The 22,291-nt window shown below is 43.0% G+C and overlaps 1 protein-coding gene across 1 annotated transcript; it reads right to left on the bottom strand.

The window, feature by feature from the left end:
* Window positions 1–918: 918 nt before the first annotated feature.
* Window positions 919–21,438, bottom strand: LOC133653215 (dysbindin-like). The gene is made up of 5 exons (XM_062052284.1): window positions 21,402–21,438; window positions 18,042–18,294; window positions 8,385–8,534; window positions 7,236–7,373; window positions 919–1,361 (listed from the first exon to the last, which is right to left on the bottom strand). Exons 2-5 carry the CDS (start codon window positions 18,106–18,108, stop codon window positions 1,063–1,065), a joined length of 654 nt encoding a protein of 217 aa, XP_061908268.1. The 5' UTR covers window positions 18,109–18,294; window positions 21,402–21,438; the 3' UTR covers window positions 919–1,062.
* Window positions 21,439–22,291: the final 853 nt, after the last annotated feature.

A 22,291-nucleotide genomic window follows, 5' to 3' on the forward strand; every position in this document is an offset into this window, starting at 1 on the left:
AATAAGGAAAAAGCACTTCAACTGAGGACAAGAGCAGATATATTCATGCACACTAACATTCAAAGGACAAACAAGAGCAGATATATTCATGCACACTAACATTCAAAGGACAAACAAGAGCAGATATATTCATGCACACTAACATTCAAAGGACAAACAAGAGCAGGTATATTCATGCACACTAACATTCAAAGGACAAACAAGAGCAGGTATATTCATGCACACTAACATTCAAAGGACAAACAAGAGCAGATATATTCATGCACACTAACATTCAAAGGACAAACAAGAGCAGGTATATTCATGCACACTAACATTCAAAGGACAAACAAGAGCAGATATATTCATGCACACTAACATTCAAAGGACAAACAAGAGCAGGTATATTCATGCACACTAACATTCAAAGGACAAACAAGAGCAGATATATTCATGCACACTAACATTCAAAGGACAAACAAGAGCAGGTATATTCATGCACACTAACATTCAAAGGACAAACAAGAGCAGATATATTCATGCACACTAACATTCAAAGGACAAACAAGAGCAGATATATTCATGCACACTAACATTCAAAGGACAAACAAGAGCAGGTATATTCATGCACACTAACATTCAAAGGACAAACAAGAGCAGATATATTCATGCACACTAACATTCAAAGGACAAACAAGAGCAGATATATTCATGCACACTAACATTCAAAGGACAAACAAGAGCAGATATATTCATGCACACTAACATTCAAAGGACAAACAAGAGCAGATATATTCATGCACACTAACATTCAAAGGACAAACAAGAGCAGATATATTCATGCACACTAACATTCAAAGGACAAACAAGAGCAGATATATTCATGCACACTAACATTCAAAGGACAAACAAGAGCAGGTATATTCATGCACACTAACATTCAAAGGACAAACAAGAGCAGATATATTCATGCACACTAACATTCAAAGGACAAACAAGAGCAGGTGGACCATGCTGGGGTTTCTCTGAAGATGAAGAGAGGCAGTAAGAGGAAGATGTTGGACCTTTATTCACCCTGTCTGCTTATCTTTCCTTCAGTCTTTGTGAAGGTTTAGTACCAGGGCCTCTTTGCTCCTCTTCTTCATCCTCTGTTTCTTCATCCCTAGGCTGAGCAACAGAGGTCAGCAGTTGGGTGTCGGCATGAACTTCCTCGTCATCTGACTGGATCACAGGTGTGTCGGCTCCGTCCCCACTTGTATCGCTGGAGCCCGATGACGTTGACGACAAACGAGATTTGGACCCGTTGAGGACTTCATTTTGCCGTAGCAAAGGTGGACACACCCGGTAGACAACCTCAGCTTCTTCATCGTCGTCCTCCACCTCTGTAAAGAGAAGCTGCTCAGAAGGTGTGTTCTGTCTGGTTTAGTTTTCTTTGGGTACAGTCGCTGTCATTATTCAGTGGCTGAAATGAGCTGAGATGATAGCAAAAACACAAAGGTGTCAGTTTAACAGTTTTTAAGTCTGCATGTAAAACTCTTTTGTCAGGACTGCGTAATTACATAATTCAACCTTCTTCAAAATGTTATGTCTGATTATTCTCACAGACGCAAACATTTTCTCAAGTATGCACAGCTTCTTTCACACAGAAGTGTACAATATATATATATATATATATATATATATATATATATATATATATATATATATATATATATATATATATATATATATATATCAGTCCTTTATTTGTCTGTGCCTTTCATACAGAACTCAGCCAATTTCGTACGACACAAAATGCTCTAATCAGATAGTAAGTACTGTCTCGTATTGTATATAAGACTGTAGTTTTTAATTGTTCTACAGCTTTCTTTATCACTTCTCAAACATATTTAGTGGTACTATTTAACTTGCAAATCACCCGATCTCTGTCCCACCACCCTTTCCTCAGCTAGCTAGCTGCTAAGCTGGCGCGGAGAAAGGCAGCGCCGGTCAGAAGGTAAGTAGGAAGCTACTCCCGCAGACCGCGACCACTTCCCTGAGGACAGCAGGAACTTCACTCGGTGACAGAAAACACTGTGAGTAATGGCTTCCTGCGCGTCTTGCACCATACTCACGGAGAGGTTGGCTCTGCTAGAGGGCCGTGTCCGCCAGTTAGAGCAGAGTAATGTCGTAACTTTAGATGCTGCGGACACATCTGCTAGCGTTAGCTGTAGCGAGCTAACTAGCCCAGCTTGTAGCAGTCCTAAGCGGCCTACAAGCTACGGTGTACCGGTTGAGACGCATAATAGATTTAGCTCTTTAGCTAGTCCTACACCCCAGTCTACCGGGCACCACACCTTAGTCATAGGGGACTCCATCACCCGAAACATAAAGCTTAGCAAACCAGCCACAGTAAAGTGTATCAGAGCACCTGACATTGAAGCTAATCTTAGGGAGCTAACTCGCAACAGGCCTAGTAAACACGTACGACAGGCTAATCGCACCACTAATTATGCGAATATAGTTGTACACGTTGGCTCCAATGACACTAGAATGAGACAGTCAGAGATTACAAAGAGAAACATAGCCAGGACTTGTGATCTCGCCAGAAAGATGTCCAGGCATCGAGTAATTGTCTCTGGCCCCCTGCCTGCGAGAGGCAATGATGAGAGATATAGCAGATTAGTCTCGCTTAACAAGTGGCTGCCTTGCTTCTGTAGGCAACAGGGACTAACGTTTATTGATAACTGGCCCTCTTTCTGGGGCAAACCAGGCTTGCTGATGAGAGACGGCCTTCACCCTAACCAGGAAGGCGCCATCATCCTGTCTAGAAACATAGACTACTATTTAAGTCTCACTTGACTGACTACACTAGAGCAAGCCCGGTCACAGGCAATTACAATGTCTGTTAGTCCGGGTGAGGAGTCAGTTAAACTAGAACTAGTCAGCGCCAGGCTGGATAATCCATGTACGCATAGCAATTCTCTTAGAATAATACACAATTCACATAATGTTTTTTCTGTTGTGTCTGTGTCAGAGGTGGACATGCATTCTACTGAGGTGGCAAATTATGATATGTCCAGTCTATTGCAGCACCAAGCAAACAATCGGAAATTTCCCGTCATATCAATTCCTAGATATGGTCGAAACTATTTAAAGTGCACTACGCATAATAAACGCAACATTGTTAATATTGCCACTACAGATAATCTTAACAAAAACTCGTCAAAACAGCCCAATACCTATAATATGGGCTTTTTAAACATAAGATCATTGTCTCCCAAGGCGTTATTAGTTAATGAGGTCATTAGAGACAACAATCTTAACGTCATTGGTTTTAGCGAAACCTGGCTCAAACCAGACAAATTTTTTGCGCTCAATGAGGCATCTCCTCCTAACTATACGAATGCGCATGTTGCCCGTCCTCTTAAAAGGGGAGGGGGTGTCGCACTAATACACAATGAAAATTTCAACCTTACCCCTAACCTAAGTAATAAATATAAATCGTTTGAGGTGCTTACTATGAGGTCTGTCACACCGCTACCTCTCGACCTGGCTGTTATCTACCGCCCCCCTGGGCCCTATTCGGACTTTATCAGTGAATTCTCAGAGTTCGTTGCTGATCTAGTGACGCACGCCGACAATATAATCATAATGGGGGACTTTAATATCCATATGAATACCCCATCGGACCCTCAGTGCGTGGCGCTCCAAACCATAATTGATAGCTGTGGTCTTACACAAATAATACATGAACCCACGCATCGCAAGGGTAATACAATAGATCTAGTGCTTGTCAGGGGTGTCACCACTTCCAAAGTTATGATACTTCCATATACTAAAGTAATGTCCGATCATTACCTTATAAAATTTGAAGTTTTGACTCATTGTCAACAAGCTAATAATAATAATAACTGCTATAGCGGCCGCAACATTAATGCTACCACAACGATGACTCTTGCTGACCTACTGCCTTCGGTAATGGCACCATTCCCAAATTATGTCGGCTCTATTGATAACCTCACTAACAACTTTGACGATGCCTTGCGCGAAATTATTGATAGTATAGCACCGCTAAAGCAAAAAAGGGCCCCTAAAAGGCGCACCCCATGGTTTACAGAAGAAATTAGAGCTCATAAATTATCATGTAGAAAACTGGAACGCAAATGGCGCGCGACTAAACTTGAGGTTTTCCATCAAGCATGGAGTGATAGTTTAATAACTTATAAACGCATGCTTACCTTAGCTAAAGCTAAATACTACTCAAATCTCATCCGCCTCAACAAAAATGATCCTAAATTTCTGTTTAGTACAGTAGCATCGCTAACCCAACAAGGGACTTCTCCCAGTAGCTCCACCCACTCAGCAGATGACTTTATGAATTTCTTTAATAAGAAAATTGAAGTCATTAGAAAAGAGATTAAAGACAATGCATCCCAGCCACAACTGGGTTCTATTAACACAGATACGACTGTATATACGACGGACACTGCCCTCCAAAATAGTCTCTCTATTTTTGATGAAATAACATTAGAGGAATTATTACAGCGTGTAAGTGGGATAAAACAAACAACATGTTTACTTGACCCACTTCCTGGGAAACTTATCAAGGAACTGTTTGTATTATTAGGTCCATCAGTGTTAAATATTATAAACTTATCACTTTCCTCCGGCACTGTTCCCCTAGCATTCAAAAAAGCGGTTATTCATCCTCTACTCAAAAGACCTAACCTCGATCCTGACCTCATGGTAAACTACCGACCGGTCTCCCACCTTCCGTTTATTTCCAAAATTCTCGAAAAAATTGTTCACAGCAGCTAAATGAACACTTAGTGACTAACAATATCTGTGAACCTTTTCAATCCGGTTTCAGGGCAAATCACTCTACGGAGACAGCCCTCGCAAAAATGACTAATGATCTATTGCTAACGATGGATTCTGATGCGTCATCTATGTTGCTGCTTCTTGATCTTAGCGCCGCTTTCGATACTGTTGATCATAATATTTTATTAGAGCGTATCAAAACACGTATTGGTATGTCAGACTTAGCCTTGTCTTGGTTTAACTCTTATCTTACTGACAGGATGCAGTGCGTCTCCCATAACAATGTGACCTCGGACTATGTCAAGGTAACGTGCGGAGTTCCCCAGGGTTCGGTTCTTGGCCCTGCACTCTTTAGTATTTACATGCTGCCGCTAGGTGACATCATACGCAAGTACGGTGTTAGCTTTCACTGTTATGCTGATGACACCCAACTCTACATTCCCCTAAAGCTGACCAACACGCCGGACTGTAGTCAGCTGGAGGCGTGTCTTAATGAAATTAAACAATGGATGTCCGCTAACTTTTTGCAACTCAACGCTAAGAAAACGGAAATGCTGATTATCGGTCCTGCTAGACACCGACATCTATTTAATAATACCACCCTAACATTTGACAACCAAACAATTACACAAGGCGACTCGGTAAAGAATCTGGGTATTATCTTCCACCCAACTCTCTCGTTTGAGTCACACATTAAGAGTGTTACTAAAACGGCCTTCTTTCATCTCCGTAATATCGCTAGAATTTGTTCCATCTTGTCCACTAGCGACGCTGAGATCATTATTCATGCGTTCGTTACGTCTCGTCTCGATTACTGTAACATATTATTTTCTGGCCTCCCTATGTCTAGCATTAAAAGATTACAGTTGGTACAAAATGCGGCTGCTAGACTTTTGACAAAAACAAGAAAGTTTGATCATATTACGCCTATACTGTATATACCTTTATATACATATATATATATATACCTATACTGGCTCACCTGCACTGGCTTCCTGTGCACTTAAGATGCGACTTTAAGGTTTTACTACTTACGTATAAAATACTACACGGTTTAGCTCCAGCCTATCTCGCCGATTGTATTGTACCATATGTCCCGACAAGAAATCTGCGTTCAAAGAACTCCGGCTTATTAGTGATTCCCAGAGCCAAAAAAAAGTCTGCGGGCTATAGAGCGTTTTCTATTCGGGCTCCAGTACTCTGGAATGCCCTCCCGGGAAAAGTTAGAGATGCTACCTCAGTAGAAGCATTTAAGTCCCATCTTAAAACTCATTTGTATAATCTAGCCTTTAAATAGACCCCCTTTTTAGACCAGTTGATCTGCCGTTTCTTTTCTTCTCTCCTCTTCTCCCCTGTCCCTTGCGAGGGGGAGTTGCATAGGTCCGGTGGCCATGGATGAAGTGCTGGCTGTCCAGAGTCGGGACCCCGGGTGGACCACTAGCCTGTGCATCGGTTGGGGACATCTCTGCGCTGCTGACCCATCTCCGCTCGGGATGGTTTCCTGTTGGCCCCGCTGTGGACTGGACTCTCGCTGATGTGTTGGATCCACTGTGGACTGGACTTTCACAATGTTATGTCAGACCCACTCGACATCCATTACTTTCGGTCTCCCCTAGAGGGGGGGGGGGGGGGGGGGGTTACCCACATATACGGTCCTCTCCAAGGTTTCTCATAGTCATTCACCGACATCCCACTGGGGTGAGTTTTTCCTTGCCCGTATGTGGGCTCTGTACCGAGAATGTCGTTGTGGCTTGTACAGCCCTTTGAGACACTTGTGATTTAGGGCTATATAAATAAACATTGATTGATTGAGTTCTTCCCCAGAAACAAGGACTAAAACAATGGTTGTTTCACATTGCATGTATGCACACACAAGTTGGTGGTCTTGAAGGGGTCACTCACTTTCTGCCCTTTGTCAATATTTGGACAGCTACACATGCATCATTATGAGAACAGAAAGCTTCGTAGATCTTTGTAAATCTGCATTAGTTCTTTGTATTTTCTGCATCCCACAAAAACAGGGTGATGGGTCAAATGCAGAGGTTAATTTCACCACACCTGGTGTGTGTCTGACAATCATTGGTACTTTAACTTTAGGTACGGTCAGCGGCCAAGTCTGTTTTGCAGTAAAAAATAGTTTTGGGACAGCAGCAATTATTTTGAACTCAACAGGGTATACGTAAAGTTTGGGTTTTGAAATTGTACACACTGGTGCCAGCGTTCTGTTATTCCTTATTTACCACAGAAGCAGTTAAATTGCAGCCTTCGACTTCAGTCTTAATGTAACCCATCCAACCATTTTCTACCGCTTGTCCATTTTGGGATCGCGGGGGGCTGAAGCCTATCCCAGCTGCACTCAGGCACAAGGCAGGGTACACCCTGGATAAGTGGCTACCTGATCGCAGCTGAATGTACTCAGTTCTACATTTAGGAAAATAAAAGCAAACACAAACCAGCAAGCGCTCCCTCGTCTGCTCCTGAGCCTGAGTTGAGGAACACATCCAGGACCTCTTGGTCAGAAACATCCATCAGGTCCATTTGCTCCAGCACATCCACGTTCACCTCCATAGATGAGATACTTCCCATGGGGGCTGCACACACAAATAGTGTTATGTTGTGACCTGCCATTCCATGTTTGACTTTCTATCTTGATTTTACGCTATTTAGCGTTTATTTCCGTTTCAGCGCTCCCTCCTTCCTGTTTTGCCTCCTTTTTGATATGAGCACTGATTGTACACACCTGCCTCTGATTAGCGATCAGGAGACTCGCTGATTACTAATCAGAAGGGTATGTAATCCAACCTCACTTACATCTTCATAGTCACATGTACAATGTATGCTTAGCAAAATGTAGTCTCTGGATTAGATCCATACTCTGGAGGAGCAGTGGACAGTCATAGTTTAGCACTCAGGACTGTATTTTCGCTGGATTGGTTCGGCCACCAGTTGGTGAGGCAACCTAAAGGGCAATGTGCCCAAGGACACAACCGCAGTGACCAGGAAGGCGGAAGCTGCAATCGGATCAGGTACCGTGAAGTTTCTTAGCGACTCCTTATAAGGTGGGGCTGGATCATTTATTGTTTCCTTGCCTTACACATGTCAGTGCTGCGTCCAGGCTTCATAGCATTCCCAGCTAGCTGCAATTCCCTGTTGGACTATTATTCATTAATTACTCTTTTTCCTGCACACCCTCTTCTGTCTCGGCTTCTTAGGGTTACACCCAGGGCCGCATTAATTTAGTGGGGGTCGAGGGGGTTTTGGCCCAGACGTAGTTTTCTGGACTTCACACAAATTGCGCCCTGCTCGGAGTAGTAGGACAAAAACAAGGTACTCAGCCATAAAAAGCGGGGGCCCATGGGCTTCAGCCCAGGTAAGCCTGTGCTTTAATGCGGCCCTCCGGCAGTGATGTGTAATCGTAACAATATGTGGCTTATTTTAAAAAGACCCAAAATGTTGGCAGGAAATTGTTCTCTTAAAAGCGTTGCTGTGGACAAGAGATATAAAACTATGTACAGCACATCAGTTGCTTCTAATATGGTAAATCTTATTCAAACTCAAGTCTAGTCTCTAAAGGCAAAGTCGGAGTTGCAGCTGTCACTCACGTTTTCTGCTGTCTATCTGCAGGTGAGCTGAAGGAAGGTAGTTGTTCACATCCTGATGGTAGACTTCTTCAAAAAAGAGTTGTCTGTCCTTCAGCTTCAGATGCTGTGCTGAATCGTTGTCCAACAGTCTTTGGGACTTGTCTGTCTCAGCTAAACAACAGAAACCAGAAACTCTGTTCTTCAAATTCCCCTGGAGTTGTGTTCCTAAATACATAGCTGCTATGGAGCTGCAGTGAAAGCACATACAAATCATGCAACACATTTGGACTGCCAGAATCTTGAATGAAGCTGCAAGAACAGTCCCATGATGCAGTGTGTATATTTCACAGGGTTTCTGCCCCTTCAAAGGTACTCTGCAAGCCTTCTGCTTAACAGCACAGACGTTTGACTAAGGTTCTGGTCCTTATCTCTGTTTCACATTTATTGAATGCGTGTGTGGGTTCTCTGCTGCCATTGTCAACAAAGTAACAACAAAATATGTCAGCTCCAGTAATGACTCAATTGTTCAAGCATTTAATGTTTTCTGTCTCTTTTTGTATCAGCCCTGTGATTGACAGGTAGCGCTTACCCAACGACTCCCAAGCTTCCTTGTGACTTTCAACTTATTGACATTGGAAGAACGGATAGGCTCTCTGTATCATACTGACCCCTAGTGGTAATTGTCAAAGGTGTCCCTGAGTAGCTTCAGCGCCGTGTAGTCCATCATCACAAAGCCTCTTTTACTAAATGGTAACATTTTCCCTAAAAGCGTATTTCAACCAAAACAAACATGCACACAATGTTGCTATCCACAAGTTCACATACACTTAATGAAATAAAACCATTTTATTAATCTGCATCTTGCATTTCTTTCTTCTTTCTCACATTATGAACTGTAAACATGAATGCTGTGAAATGATACTTAATATTGTATATTTAGCTGAAAAACACACTTTTCTACATTTGTCAAACAAAATTCACCTATTCGTCATGAAAATAGGCTAATCAACAACATTTCAGCAACTTTAATTTCCAGGATCCTCTAGTTCCTGGAAATAAAGGTTCCTATTAACTTGTGTTTCCACCACATTTCAGGTAGTTTATACAAATCAGACAAATGGATGAAAGGTACAGTATATTGTCACACTGATGCCATGCAAATAAACACGTTATTAGATATTGCTTTTACTAAATGCTAAATGGGTTATACTTGTACAGCGTGTGTCTACCTTCAAGGTACTCAAAGCGCTTTGACACTATTTCCACAGGCGGTTGCAAGTGCGCTAAATTCACTGGCGAATCTTCTTAGTGCTGCTGGTCAGGAATATTACGGACAGCTGACCAGCTGACAAACTGACCAGTGAACAAAAAAACGGTGACATAACAGTGTTGACATTTTTGTACATAACCGTTTTCAATAGAGTTGAATATATATTTTTCCTTTAGACATGGGATTTGACTTTAATTGTACCAATGTTGGTGTTGCTACAAGGACTTTGAAGGTATGGTTGCTATGGAGTTTTGTTTTGGAACATTCTGTTCTGGAACAGTAAACTTTAAGCTGGTTTTTCTCAAAACGGACCCTCAAACTTGGTCGACTTCAATCGGATGTAACTCGGTCATTTTCTGTCCGATTCCAACAAACCATATATAATTTTGAAGGTCTTTAGATAGAGAATGTGTAAATAACAATAACTCCGTTTTTAAAATGTCCTCATTGTGACTCATTTTGCCAGCACAGGTCACATGTGTATGTAAACGCACCGATGGAGGACTGGGAAAAGAAACATATACTGTAAATGCAATATTGCAATTTGTAAATCTGACAAATAACTGTTTTTGTTGGGTGCATCCCTATTTTGATTTGCTCTTTTAAAGGTCGGACTATTAGAATATGGATTTTGTTTTTTGAGAAATGTTTCATGTTTTGAAATCAATTAAATACTTTTACATTTGTAGTTGTGCTTGTTCTACAATTTTCCATCTTGACTTTTATTGACATCATGATGTACTGTATTATGCAGATTGATTTTTCATTATATTTATTATATATTCCTATCATTGCTCTACCATAAAACGTGTCATGAACCCACATGGCTGCAGTAGTTGTGACCCCAAGATGCAGGAAACAGGAGGTTGACGAGCAGTAGTGATGGGTCCGGCAACACCGATGCATCGGCGCATGCGTCGAGCTCATAGAGCGATACCCTGTGTCGGTGCGCGTATCGCTTTTAGAAAGTCACGTGACCGAACACGAGCTGTTTTGGTCACGTGACCGCTCATGAGCTGTTCTGGTCACGTGACCGCTCATGAACTGTATCGCACTGATGCCTGCGCGTCAAACTGTTTATTAGGAAGCGGCGCAATGCGTGTTGTTGACGAACACCGTTAGGGCCGCTTGTTGTCACTGTCACTCAAAGTTGCATTTCAAAATTACACAGAATAAATGTGTTTATTTTGTTTAGAATTCAGATGGGTTTGATTTGGTGCGCGGCACATATTGGCTGTGCGGCGCACGGTGTGCGCGGAGGACGCTTGAGCACTGCGCAATTGCGCAGGCGCGCACCTTGGAGGGAATGTTGGTCACAGGGCACAGAGGAGGCGTCAGTGCGATACAGTTCGCGTATCGGTCACGTGACCAAAGCAGCTCATGATCGGTCACGTGACTTTCTAAAAGCGGTACGCGCACCGACACAGGGTTTCGCTCTATGAGCTCGACGCATGCGCCTATGCATCTGTGTTGCAGGACCCATCACTACTGTTACTAGAGAAGGTACAGGAATGACGGCGTGGCGAAGTTGGTAGCGTGGCCGTGCCAGCAATCGGTTACTGGGGTTCAATCCCCACCTTCTACCATCCTAGTCATGATACATGTTCACATTATTTGACTGTATCTAAAAAAGATAAAAATATATATTTTATTTAAATGAAGATATTGAATAATCCTAAATGAAATACAATGACTTGGTTTATATTATTGTATATACTAGGTCATAAAATCAGTGTCAGTTGAGTCGGTCCATAGGTTGCCTGTAGGGATTTTTAATGTCCAGCAGATGTCAGTATTTAGTGACACAGTATCGACACAGTATCAATACAGTTTTGCAATGTGTCGAAACGCTTCATGAGGCCTCATCAACCCATCACTAACGAGCAGGTAAGAGTTTGTATTATACTTAAACAAGGAGGACGCAGTCGTGCGTGTAACGGTTCTCAACATAATCACAATCCTCGAGCACTGAGCAGGCGAGGCAGACTTAAATAGCAGCCTGATTGGCAACTGCAACCAGGTGTGCCGGGCTGCCAATCGAGGCCAGGTGAGGCGAACAAGCACTCAGGGAGACATGCAGGAAATGGAAATCAAATATGAGCGCTGACAGGAAATAAACACAACACAAGGAAACACAAACAGAAGTGAAGTGACAGATCTTCACAAAATGATTTTGTCAAACAAAACACTGCAAAAAAAATGTTATTAAAAGTTGAAAGAATACAACTATAATCATAATTGGCCCTCCTTCTGCGGCAAACCGGGCCTGTTGAGGATGCAACAAAATCAAAAATACTACTTAGACAAATGTTGCATGTATGAGATGATCAACTGTGGGGAAGATTCCATGACACTTGTGATCTGTGACAAGGACAACTACAACTTCCCAGAAAGCCACACTGACTCACAATAACCTCGGGCTTGCTCTTATATAATGCTGATCAAGTCTGTCACTCTTACAGCCAATTGCAGGGCAGACCTTTGCTTGGCAGCCTCCACAGAAATATCATTTCTTTGCCTCACATTGTGCAACACAAGCTGTGCAATGATGTCACTACAATGGAAATGTGCACATTTACATTGTAAACGTAAATCAATCAATCATCAATCAATGTTTATCTATATAGCCCTAAATCACAAGTGTCTCAAAGGGCTGCACAAGCCACAACGACATCCTCGGTACAGAGCCCACATACGGGCAAGGAAAACTCACCCCAGTGGGACGTCAATGTGAATGACTGAGAAACCTTGGAGAGGACCGCATATGTGGGTAACCCCACCCCTAAATGATGTCACTACCATTGTAAATGTAAATGATGTCACTACAATGAAAATGTGCACATTTAAATTGTAAATGTAAATGATGTCACTACCATTGTAAATGTAAATGATGTCACTACAATGAAAATGTGCACATTTAAATTGTAAATGTAAATGATGTCACTACCATTGTAAATGTAAATGATGTCACTACAATATACACGTGGACATTTACATTGTAATTGTAAATGTCACTACAATGAAAATGTGCACATTCACATTGTAAATGATGTGACTACAATGTAAAAGTGCACATTTACATTTCACTACAATGTAAATGTGCACATTTACATTGTAAATGTAAATGATGTCAGTACAATTGAAACATACACATTTCCATTTACAATGTAAATGACGTCACTACAATTGAAACATGCACATTTCCATTGTAAATGTAAGTGATGTCACTACAATATAAATGTGCACACTTACATTGTAGTGACATCATTTACATTGACATTTACATCGTAAATGTATATGACACCACTACAATGTAAATGTGCACATTTACATTGTAGTGACATCATTTACATTGACATTTACACTGTAAATGTATATGATGCCACTACAATGTAAATGTGCACATTACATTTACATTGTAAATGTAAATGTAAATGATGTCACTACAATGTAAATGTACACATATACATTGTAAATGTAAATGATGTCACTACAACGTAAACATGCACATTTACATTGTAGTGACATCATTGCACAGCTAGGTGTCAGTGATGAGAAGTCAATGCTACAATGGTGTGCAAGACTCAGATGATCCACATTCAGAATAATACAACATTTCAATGCCACATCAAGATATTGTTTATGTCTATTCAAGCATGTATTCTAATTATGCTGTCAGCAGTTTGTAATGCAGAGGAACTCAAGATGTCAACCTCTTGCATTAAGGATGATGTTTGACTCCAGGGGCCTCACCCACCGTTTCATAAGTGTGTCTGTGCATTACGGTGCTTCTCCCTTAGGTGTAGTGGTTTCTCCCTGCTGTCTCTGACTACACTCTCTGGGATGAAAACCTTCAGCATCATGTGTCGTTTTAACGCTGCAGTCATTTATCAAGAGACGGGAACCACGCTGGAAGCCGAGAACAAATGTTGCCATTGAAGTAAAGAGTCACATGGTATGGCTTTCAAACCCCTTGTGACGAGGGGAAATAAATCCCATGATCACCTTAGTGTCTTCACAGAAAAGTGTGTATTTGAGAGAGAAAGTAAAAGTACTTGCACTGCATGAGTAGTCATCATCTATCATCCTGCCTTAACAACCTGCAGCTTCTATTTCTCCCTTGGGGTCTGGTGATGGTGCAGTGGAAGGTCTCATCATCTTTAGCTAGTACTGATATTAGCCAATCACTGGCCTCTGTTGGCCACAGCAGTCCATCAGGCCTAAATCATTTATGTGTGACATCACTACACCACAGCCACCTTGGACCCCACACTCCTAGTAGCTGGAAACACACTATCCACCAAAGACCCCACACTCCTAGTAGCTGGAAACACACTATCCACCTTAGACCCCACACTCCTAGTAGCTGGAAACACACTATCCACATTAGACCCCACACTCCTAGTAGCTGGAAACACACTATCCACATTAGACCCCACACTCCCAGAAGCTGGAAACACACTATCCACCTTAGACCCCACACTCCTAGTAGCTGGAAACACACTATCCACATTAGACCCCACACTCCTAGTAGCTGGAAACACACTATCCACCTTAGACCCCACACTCCTACTGGCTGGAAACACACTATCCACATTAGACCCCACACTCCTAGTAGCTGGAAACACACTATCCACATTAGACCCCACACTCCTAGTAGCTGGAAACACACTATCCACCTTAGACCCCACACTCCTACTGGCTGGAAACACACTATCCACATTAGACCCCACACTCCTAGTAGCTGGAAACACACTATCCACCTTAGACCCCACACTCCTACTGGCTGGAAACACACTATCCACATTAGACCCCACACTCCTAGTAGCTGGAAACACACTATCCACATTAGACCCCACACTCCTAGTAGCTGGAAACACACTATCCACCAAAGACCCCACACTCCTAGTAGCTAGAAACACACTATCCACCTTAGACCCCACACTCCTACTGGCTGGAAACACACTATCCACATTATACCCCACACTCCTAGTAGCTGGAAACACACTATCCACCTTAGACCCCACACTCCTAGTAGCTGGAAACACACTATCCACCTTAGACCCCACACTCCTAGTAGCTGGAAACACACTATCCACCTTAGACCCCACACTCCTAGGAGCTGGAAACACACTATCCACATTAGACCCCACACTCCTAGTAGCTGGAAACACACTATCCACCTTAGACCCCACACTCCTAGTAGCTGGAAACACACTATCCACCTTAGACCCCACACTCCTAGTAGCTGGAAACACACTATCCACCTTAGACCCCACACTCCTAGTTGCTGGAAACACACTATTCACCAAAGACCCCACACTCCTAGTAGCTGGAAACACACTATCCACCAAAGACCCCACACTCCTAGTAGCTGGAAACACACTATCCACATTAGACCCCACACTCCTAGTAGCTGGAAACACACTATCCACCAAAGACCCCACACTCCTAGTAGCTGGAAACACACTATCCACCTTAGACCCCACACTCCTAGTAGCTGGAAACACACTATCCACCTTAGACCCCACACTCCTAGTAGCTGGAAACACACTATCCACATTAGACCCCACACTCCCAGAAGCTGGAAACACACTATCCACCTTAGACCCCACACTCCTAGTAGCTGGAAACACACTATCCACATTAGACCCCACACTCCTAGTAGCTGGAAACACACTATCCACCAAAGACCCCACACTCCTAGTAGCTGGAAACACACTATCCACCAAAGACCCCACACTCCTAGTAGCTGGAAACACACTATCCACCTTAGACCCCACACTCATAGTAGCTGGAAACACACTATCCACCTTAGACCCCACACTCCTAGTAGCTGGAAACACACTATCCACCTTAGACCCCACACTCCTAGTAGCTGGAAACACACTATCCACCTTATACCCCACACTCCTAGTAGCTGGAAACACACTATCCACCAAAGACCCCACACTCCTAGTAGCTGGAAACACACTATCCACCAAAGACCCCACACTCCCAGAAGCTGGAAACACACTATCCACCAAAGACCCCACACTCCTAGTAGATGGAAACACACTATCCACCTTAGACCCCACACTCCTAGTAGCTGGAAACACACTATTCACCAAAGACCCCACACTCCTAGTAGCTGGAAACACACTATTCACCAAAGACCCCACACTCCTAGTAGCTGGAAACACACTATTCACCAAAGACCCCACACTCCTAGTAGCTGGAAACACACTATCCACCAAAGACCCCACACTCCTAGTAGTTGGAAACACACTATCCACCTTAGACCCCACACTCCTAGTAGCTGGAAACACACTATTCACCAAAGACCCCACACTCCTAGTAGCTGGAAACACACTATCCACCAAAGACCCCACACTCCTAGTAGATGGAAACACACTATCCACCTTAGACCCCACACTCCTAGTAGCTGGAAACACACTATCCACCTTAGACCCCACACTCCTAGTAGTTGGAAACACACTATCCACCTTAGACCCCACACTCCTAGTAGCTAGAAACACACTATCCACCAAAGACCCCACACTCCTAGTAGCTGTAAACACACTATCCACCTTAGACCCCACACTCCCAGAAGCTGGAAACACACTATCCACCTTAGACCCCACACTCCTAGTAGCTAGAAACACTATCGACCAAAGAACCCACACTCCTAGTAGCTGGAAACACAGACCCACTGTCTATAAGAGTCCCCACATGAAGCACAGCTATCAGACATCCGTCACAGCAATCATCGACAGGGATATAATGATATCAAAACACCACAGTACAGTATCGTCACGTATTAAGGTCACAAAGTGGTGTTATTGTGGCAAAGCCAGAAAAATACAAGAATAAAGGCTTGGTAAAAATGCCTTATTGTGTAAAATGAAGTTTAAGATAAACACACTGACTGTAATTGTACACAAACATAATATTCTAATCATACTTCTCATTTGATACGGTCACTTGTCTCGATCCCAAGAACACCACCAGCTCTGATCTCCAACCTTGTCTGATCACTATTCCCAGGACATCCATATTACCAAAGCCATTAGAGCTCTTCACTAGGTCTAAATGCACGATGACCTCCGGTGTTCCCCACTGACACCCACTCCCACTCCACTCTGTCTCCACCCAGCTCACATGGAGTATTCCAGCATTAGCATGGCTAGCTTTCTTCCACCTAAAGACATGCACCAGAAGATTGACCTCCATAAGCCCCTCCCACCTCCAATGACTTTTACCTGGGGATAGGCCCCTCCCACTTTCAAATACTTTTACCTGGGGATAGGCCACTCCCCCCTCCAAAGACTTTTACCTGGGGATAGGCCCCTCCCACTTTCAAATACTTTTACCTGGGGATAGGCCACTCCCCCCTCCAAAGACTTTTACCTGGGGATAGGCTCCTCCCCCCTCCAAAGACATGCACCTGATAGGCACTCAATGGTCCCTAATGTGTGAATGTTGTCTGTCTGTCGGTGTTGGCCCTGTCATGACGTGGTCACTTGTCCAGGGTGTACCTGCCTTTCGCCCGAGTGTAGCTGGGATAGGCTCCAGAGCCCGCAGAGAGACAAGTGGTAGGAAATGGATGGATAGTTCTTACAAAAGGGCAATGCTTTAGTTGACAGGAGAACACCTGTGAGGTGTTCACTCAGAAAGCAAGACAATGGTCCGACCTTGCAGCCAGACTCCAGGACGTAGTTGCACTTAACTGTTGCTCTTGAGCAAGGCATACGGATTTGACATTGTCTGTTTATTCGACATTCATGTAGTTATTTTTAGAAAGTCACACAAGATGAACAACAAATGTGAAATTGGGGGAATATGATGTAATTATGTATTGATCACAATGTGTCAATCAATGAAATTTGATTGATAAAGTGCTTGTCACACATACAAGAAATGCATCACAAAGTGCTTTACAGACTTAAAACAATACACAGATGACCGCACATGCATATGCACACATTTGAACAAATGGCTGAGTACAAAATATAAATATAAGTATAAATATAAAAATATAAGAAAACAAGTTAGTAAATAAATAAATATACAGTAAATGTGTAACAAATAAATAGAACTAAATAAAATATTGCACAGCAAATAATATAAAAAGTAAAGTAAAATGAATAGAATAAAGTTAATCAATATGAAGTAAAAGCCAAATCAAAAAGATGTGTCTCTCGCAGAGTGAGTAGTCTTTGATAGATATTGTTTGTATTTGTGGTTTAATATTTGTAATACATTAAGCACAAAAACAAGGAGAGTTATTTGTTCCCTGATCAATTTGAATTCAAAAGTCTAGGAATTATTGCACATAATATTGCACATTGCATTTGTGAACTTATAGTAAGCCATCTGTTTAGGAACAGAGTATTAAGCAGACAGAAAACATGTTATGAGTTACTCACATGCCAGACGTTTGTTGTGGTTGCTCGAGCCTTTTGATGACATGATGAAGTAATGCAACACAGTCATGGAGTCATTGCATCTCCACCATCCAGCACCTTGTCTTTGTGCTCCTCACTCTGGCCGGTCCTTCTAGGTTTCTCTGTCACGGTTTCACACTTGCATTGGCACTGCCTCCCTCTCTCTCTTGCTCGCCCTCTCTCCAGCACACACATGAAGTCCGAGCTTGCTCAGGCAGACTAACTCAGTAAGAGCCTAGAGGGGTGAGAGATTGTAACATGGTGGCCTGGACCAACTGCTGACACCAGGAGGGGCTCTAGGATCAGGAGAATGTTTAGATTGTAACATGGTGGCCTGGACCAACTGCTGACACCAGGAGGGGCTCTAGGATCAGGAGAATGTTTAGATTGTAACATGGTGGCCTGGACCAACTGCTGACACCAGGAGGGGCTCCAGGATTAGGAGAATGTTTAGGAACAAACCAGGATTACACTCCTATTGTTCATATGAATACATTCCCCGTGTTATAGGATGGAACATTTACTGTCGTGAACACTTACTGAACTGTGATAGGAATTAAGCAAAAGTGTTCAAATATATTCATAAACCTATAAAATAAATATTTGCTGCATTGTTAAACTCCTAAATGTAACAAGATCCTACAAGAGAGGCATGAAATGTTTTTTAAGGAGATGGTACTGGTGGTAAACAATGCAACCAAGAAGCGTGTCGTTTGGTAAAACCACCAAGCATCGAAGGATGAGGTGCTCATGTTCTTCTAGTGCAGAAACAGTTTGTCATCTCTCACAAATCCATTAGGCTTTTTCTAGGTTAAATACAACATTTTAAATGTGCTTTAAAGGCCTACTGAAATGAATTGTTTTTATTTAAACGGGGATAGCAGATCCATTCTATGTGTCATACTTGATCATTTCGCGATATTGCCATATTTTTGCTGAAAGGATTTAGTAGAGAACATTGACGATAAAGTTCGCAACTTTTGGTCTCTGATAAAAAAGCCTTGCCTGTACAGGAAGTAGCGTGACGTCACAGGTTGAAAGGCTCCTCACAATTCCCCGTTGTTTACACCAGCAGCGAGAGCGATTCGGACCGAGAAAGCGACAATTACCCCATTAATTTGAGCCAGGATGAAAGATTTGTGGATGAGGAACGTGAGACTGAAGGACTAGAGTGCAGTGCAGGACGCATCTTTTTTCACTCTGACCGTAACTTAGGTACAAGCTGGCTCATTGGATTCCACACTTTCTCCTTTTTCTATTGTGGATCACGGATTTGTATTTTAAACCACCTGGGATACTATATCCTCTTGAAAATGAGAGTCGAGAACGCCAAATGGACATTCACAGTGACTTTTATCTCCACGACAATACATCGGCGAAGCACTTTAGCTACGGAGCTAACGTGATAGCATCGGGCTTAACTGCAGATAGAAACAAAATAAATAAACCCCTGACTGGAAGGATAAACAGAAGATCAACAATACTATTAAACCATGGACATGTAACTACACGGTTAATGCTTTCCAGCCTGGCGAAGCTTAACAATGCTGTTGCTAACGACGCCATTGAAGCTAACTTAGCAACGGGACCTCACAGAGCTATGCTAAAAACATTAGCTATCCACCTACGCCAGCCAGCCCTCATCTGCTCATCAACACCCGTGCTCACCTGCGTTCCAGCGATCAACGGAGCGACGAAGGACTTCACCCGATCGTCAATGCGGTCGGCGGCTAGCGTCGGATAGCGCGTCTGCTATCCAAGTCAAAGTCCTCCTGGTTGTGTTGCTACAGCCAGCCGCTAATACAGCGATCCCACCTACAACTTTCTTCTTTGCAGTCTCCATTGTTCATTAAACAAATTGACTGCGTGGTCGCTAGAAGTGGCTTTCAGTAGGCCTTTAAGCAAGTGTTCATGATTATAACAATAGAAGACCTTAAATCTAAAAATAAAGGTTTAACATGCATTTTCAGACATGTTAACAAGTTCCAGTAATGGTTCATCATGTGGTTCCATTTGCAACATACTTGAGAAGGAGTAGGAAAAATCAAAGCTTGGATTTAATCCTACCACTGCTCCATGGCTTTTAATGATAGTTGATCATGTTTAAATGATGTTCACTTCCTGGGTGAAAGAAAGGAAGAAGAAGAATACATTGCAAAAAGTAATACACAGAAAACAAGCACATGGAGACTAAATATACGTCACGTACTGGTCTGAAAAGGGTGGCCTAATTGTACACTTCTAATTGATCCTGGTGATTGGTGATAGTCAATGAATGTTATGTACTAATTCATATTGTAGACTATGTCATAAGATGTTATTGTTGACTGAACATCCTTTGAAGAGAAGAATGGTCAAAGCATCTACCAGCAGTGTTAGAATAGAGATACCCACAGAGGGTTCCTGCGCCACGTCGTAGTTCACTAACTGACCTACTTTCAATGTACCGTTGAGTACATCTGAGCGCTCATTCACTTACTTACCTACTCCAATGTACCGTTGAGTACATTTAAGTACTCATTCACTTACTGACCTACTTTCAATGTACCGTTGAGTACATCTGAGCGCTCATTCACTTACTGACTTACTTCAATGTACCGTTGAGTACATTTGAGTACTCATTCACTTACTGGCCTACTTTCAATGTACCGTTGAGTACATTTGAGTACTCATTAACTTACTGACCTACTTTCAATGTACCGTTGAGTACATTTGAGTACTCATTAACTTACTGACCTACTTTCAATGTACCATTGAGTACATTTGAGTACTCATTCACTTACTGACCTACTTCAATGTACCGTTGAGTACATTTGAGTACTCATTCACTTACTGGCCTACTTTCAATGTACCGTTGACTACATTTGAGTACTCATTCAAATGATGTAGCTTTTAGAGGTTATGAACTGTTTGAAGAGTGTAGGAAGTGTTTATATGTGTGTGTGGAAGCTGTGGACGAGTTGCGTGTGGAGGGTTTATAAAGACATTAAATGGATAAAATTTTCACAATAACCAAGAAGTTAACCTATAGGAAATTCAACTACCACGGCGTAGTCTCCTGTATAACTCAAGTGGAAATCGCTGAACAGTTTAAATGAGTAAAAACAATCCATTAAATGCTAACAGTAGGTGACTCTGACACAGTTTGTTTTATATGTTTGTATGTATATGAATATAAATGTTTGTATGCATGATGTATGTAAAATGTATGTATGTGTGATGTAAATATAAATGTATGTGTGTATGATGTAAATATAAATGTATATGTGTATGATGTAAATATAAATGTCCTGGGTATGACGTTAAACTACAACCGCAGGCTGTAGAAAGGTAGCACCTTACCTCAGCAAGAGTCCTCTAGCTAAGGAAATATCCCTACTGATCGTCCTGGTCCTCCTGCATGCCTGTATGGCACTTCCCGTGGTGCCTAGCCTAGCCAGCACACTGGGATAGAAGACTGATTCTCGGCTGACTGCGCGGAAGAAACCCTCAGAGGTTCAACGGGCTGAATGGCGACACCAGCAGGCTCTGTGGAGCGCTACGGGCTGGATGTGTTATGCTATAATGTGTCCAGGCCATCCACTGCACCTGGATCCATCTCCAGCCGTCTCGACTGTGTCTTGCCACTGGATACAGGTGGACTCGGGCGAGAGAGTGAGGTCGGCGCTGCGCAACCCACCCTCACTTAAATCCAATGCACCGCGCAAGTCATGACTTCACACACACACAACCCCCACAATCTCCCCCACCCTCACCCAAGTCCTGCGGCGTCGGGCACGTGGCCAAGTGGCAGGTGTGGACTTCACTGGAAGCCATAGTCACAAACTCGCACGCAGGCGGCTCGAGCCATAGGGTAGCTGTCCAATGACTGAGGCAGCACTGGACTTCGGCAGCCCCCCGAGCGACTAGGCAGCCCTCTTTAGGAATGCACTGCCTACCGCCTGGCATGAGGAACGGGCTAGAAAAGGTGCCCCAAAAATTGCCAGCCTCACCTCTTCCTGGCCAGCTAGCCGCAGCTGGCAGGAGTCCCATTACCAGCGGTAAGAAACAAGGAAAAAAGAAAAAGGTGACACCGATCACCCTTGGCGCATGGAATGTGCGCACACTTCTTGATAGGGCTGGTGACCTATCAAGACCTGAGAGGAGAACTGCCCTGATCGCCAGAGAGCTGGACCGGTACGGCATCCAGATCGCTGCTATCTGCGAGACACGTCTAGCTGGACGGGGGACCG

Source organism: Entelurus aequoreus, linkage group LG07 (genome assembly GCF_033978785.1).
Source record: "Entelurus aequoreus isolate RoL-2023_Sb linkage group LG07, RoL_Eaeq_v1.1, whole genome shotgun sequence".
Classification (NCBI taxonomy): Eukaryota; Metazoa; Chordata; class Actinopteri; order Syngnathiformes; family Syngnathidae; genus Entelurus; species Entelurus aequoreus.

What these genes read in the sequence shown, in the direction of transcription:
- LOC133653215 (XM_062052284.1), bottom strand. Translation starts at nt 18,108, where the DNA reads ATGACTGTGTTGCATTACTTCATCATGTCATCAAAAGGCTCGAGCAAC. An exon ending in CCACAACAAACGTCTGGCAT is followed by an intron (nt 8,535 to 18,041) that starts GTGAGTAACTCA and finishes TCTGTTGTTTAG; the next exon opens with CTGAGACAGACAAGTCCCAA. An exon ending in GCAGATAGACAGCAGAAAAC is followed by an intron (nt 7,374 to 8,384) that starts GTGAGTGACAGC and finishes TTGTGTGTGCAG; the next exon opens with CCCCCATGGGAAGTATCTCA.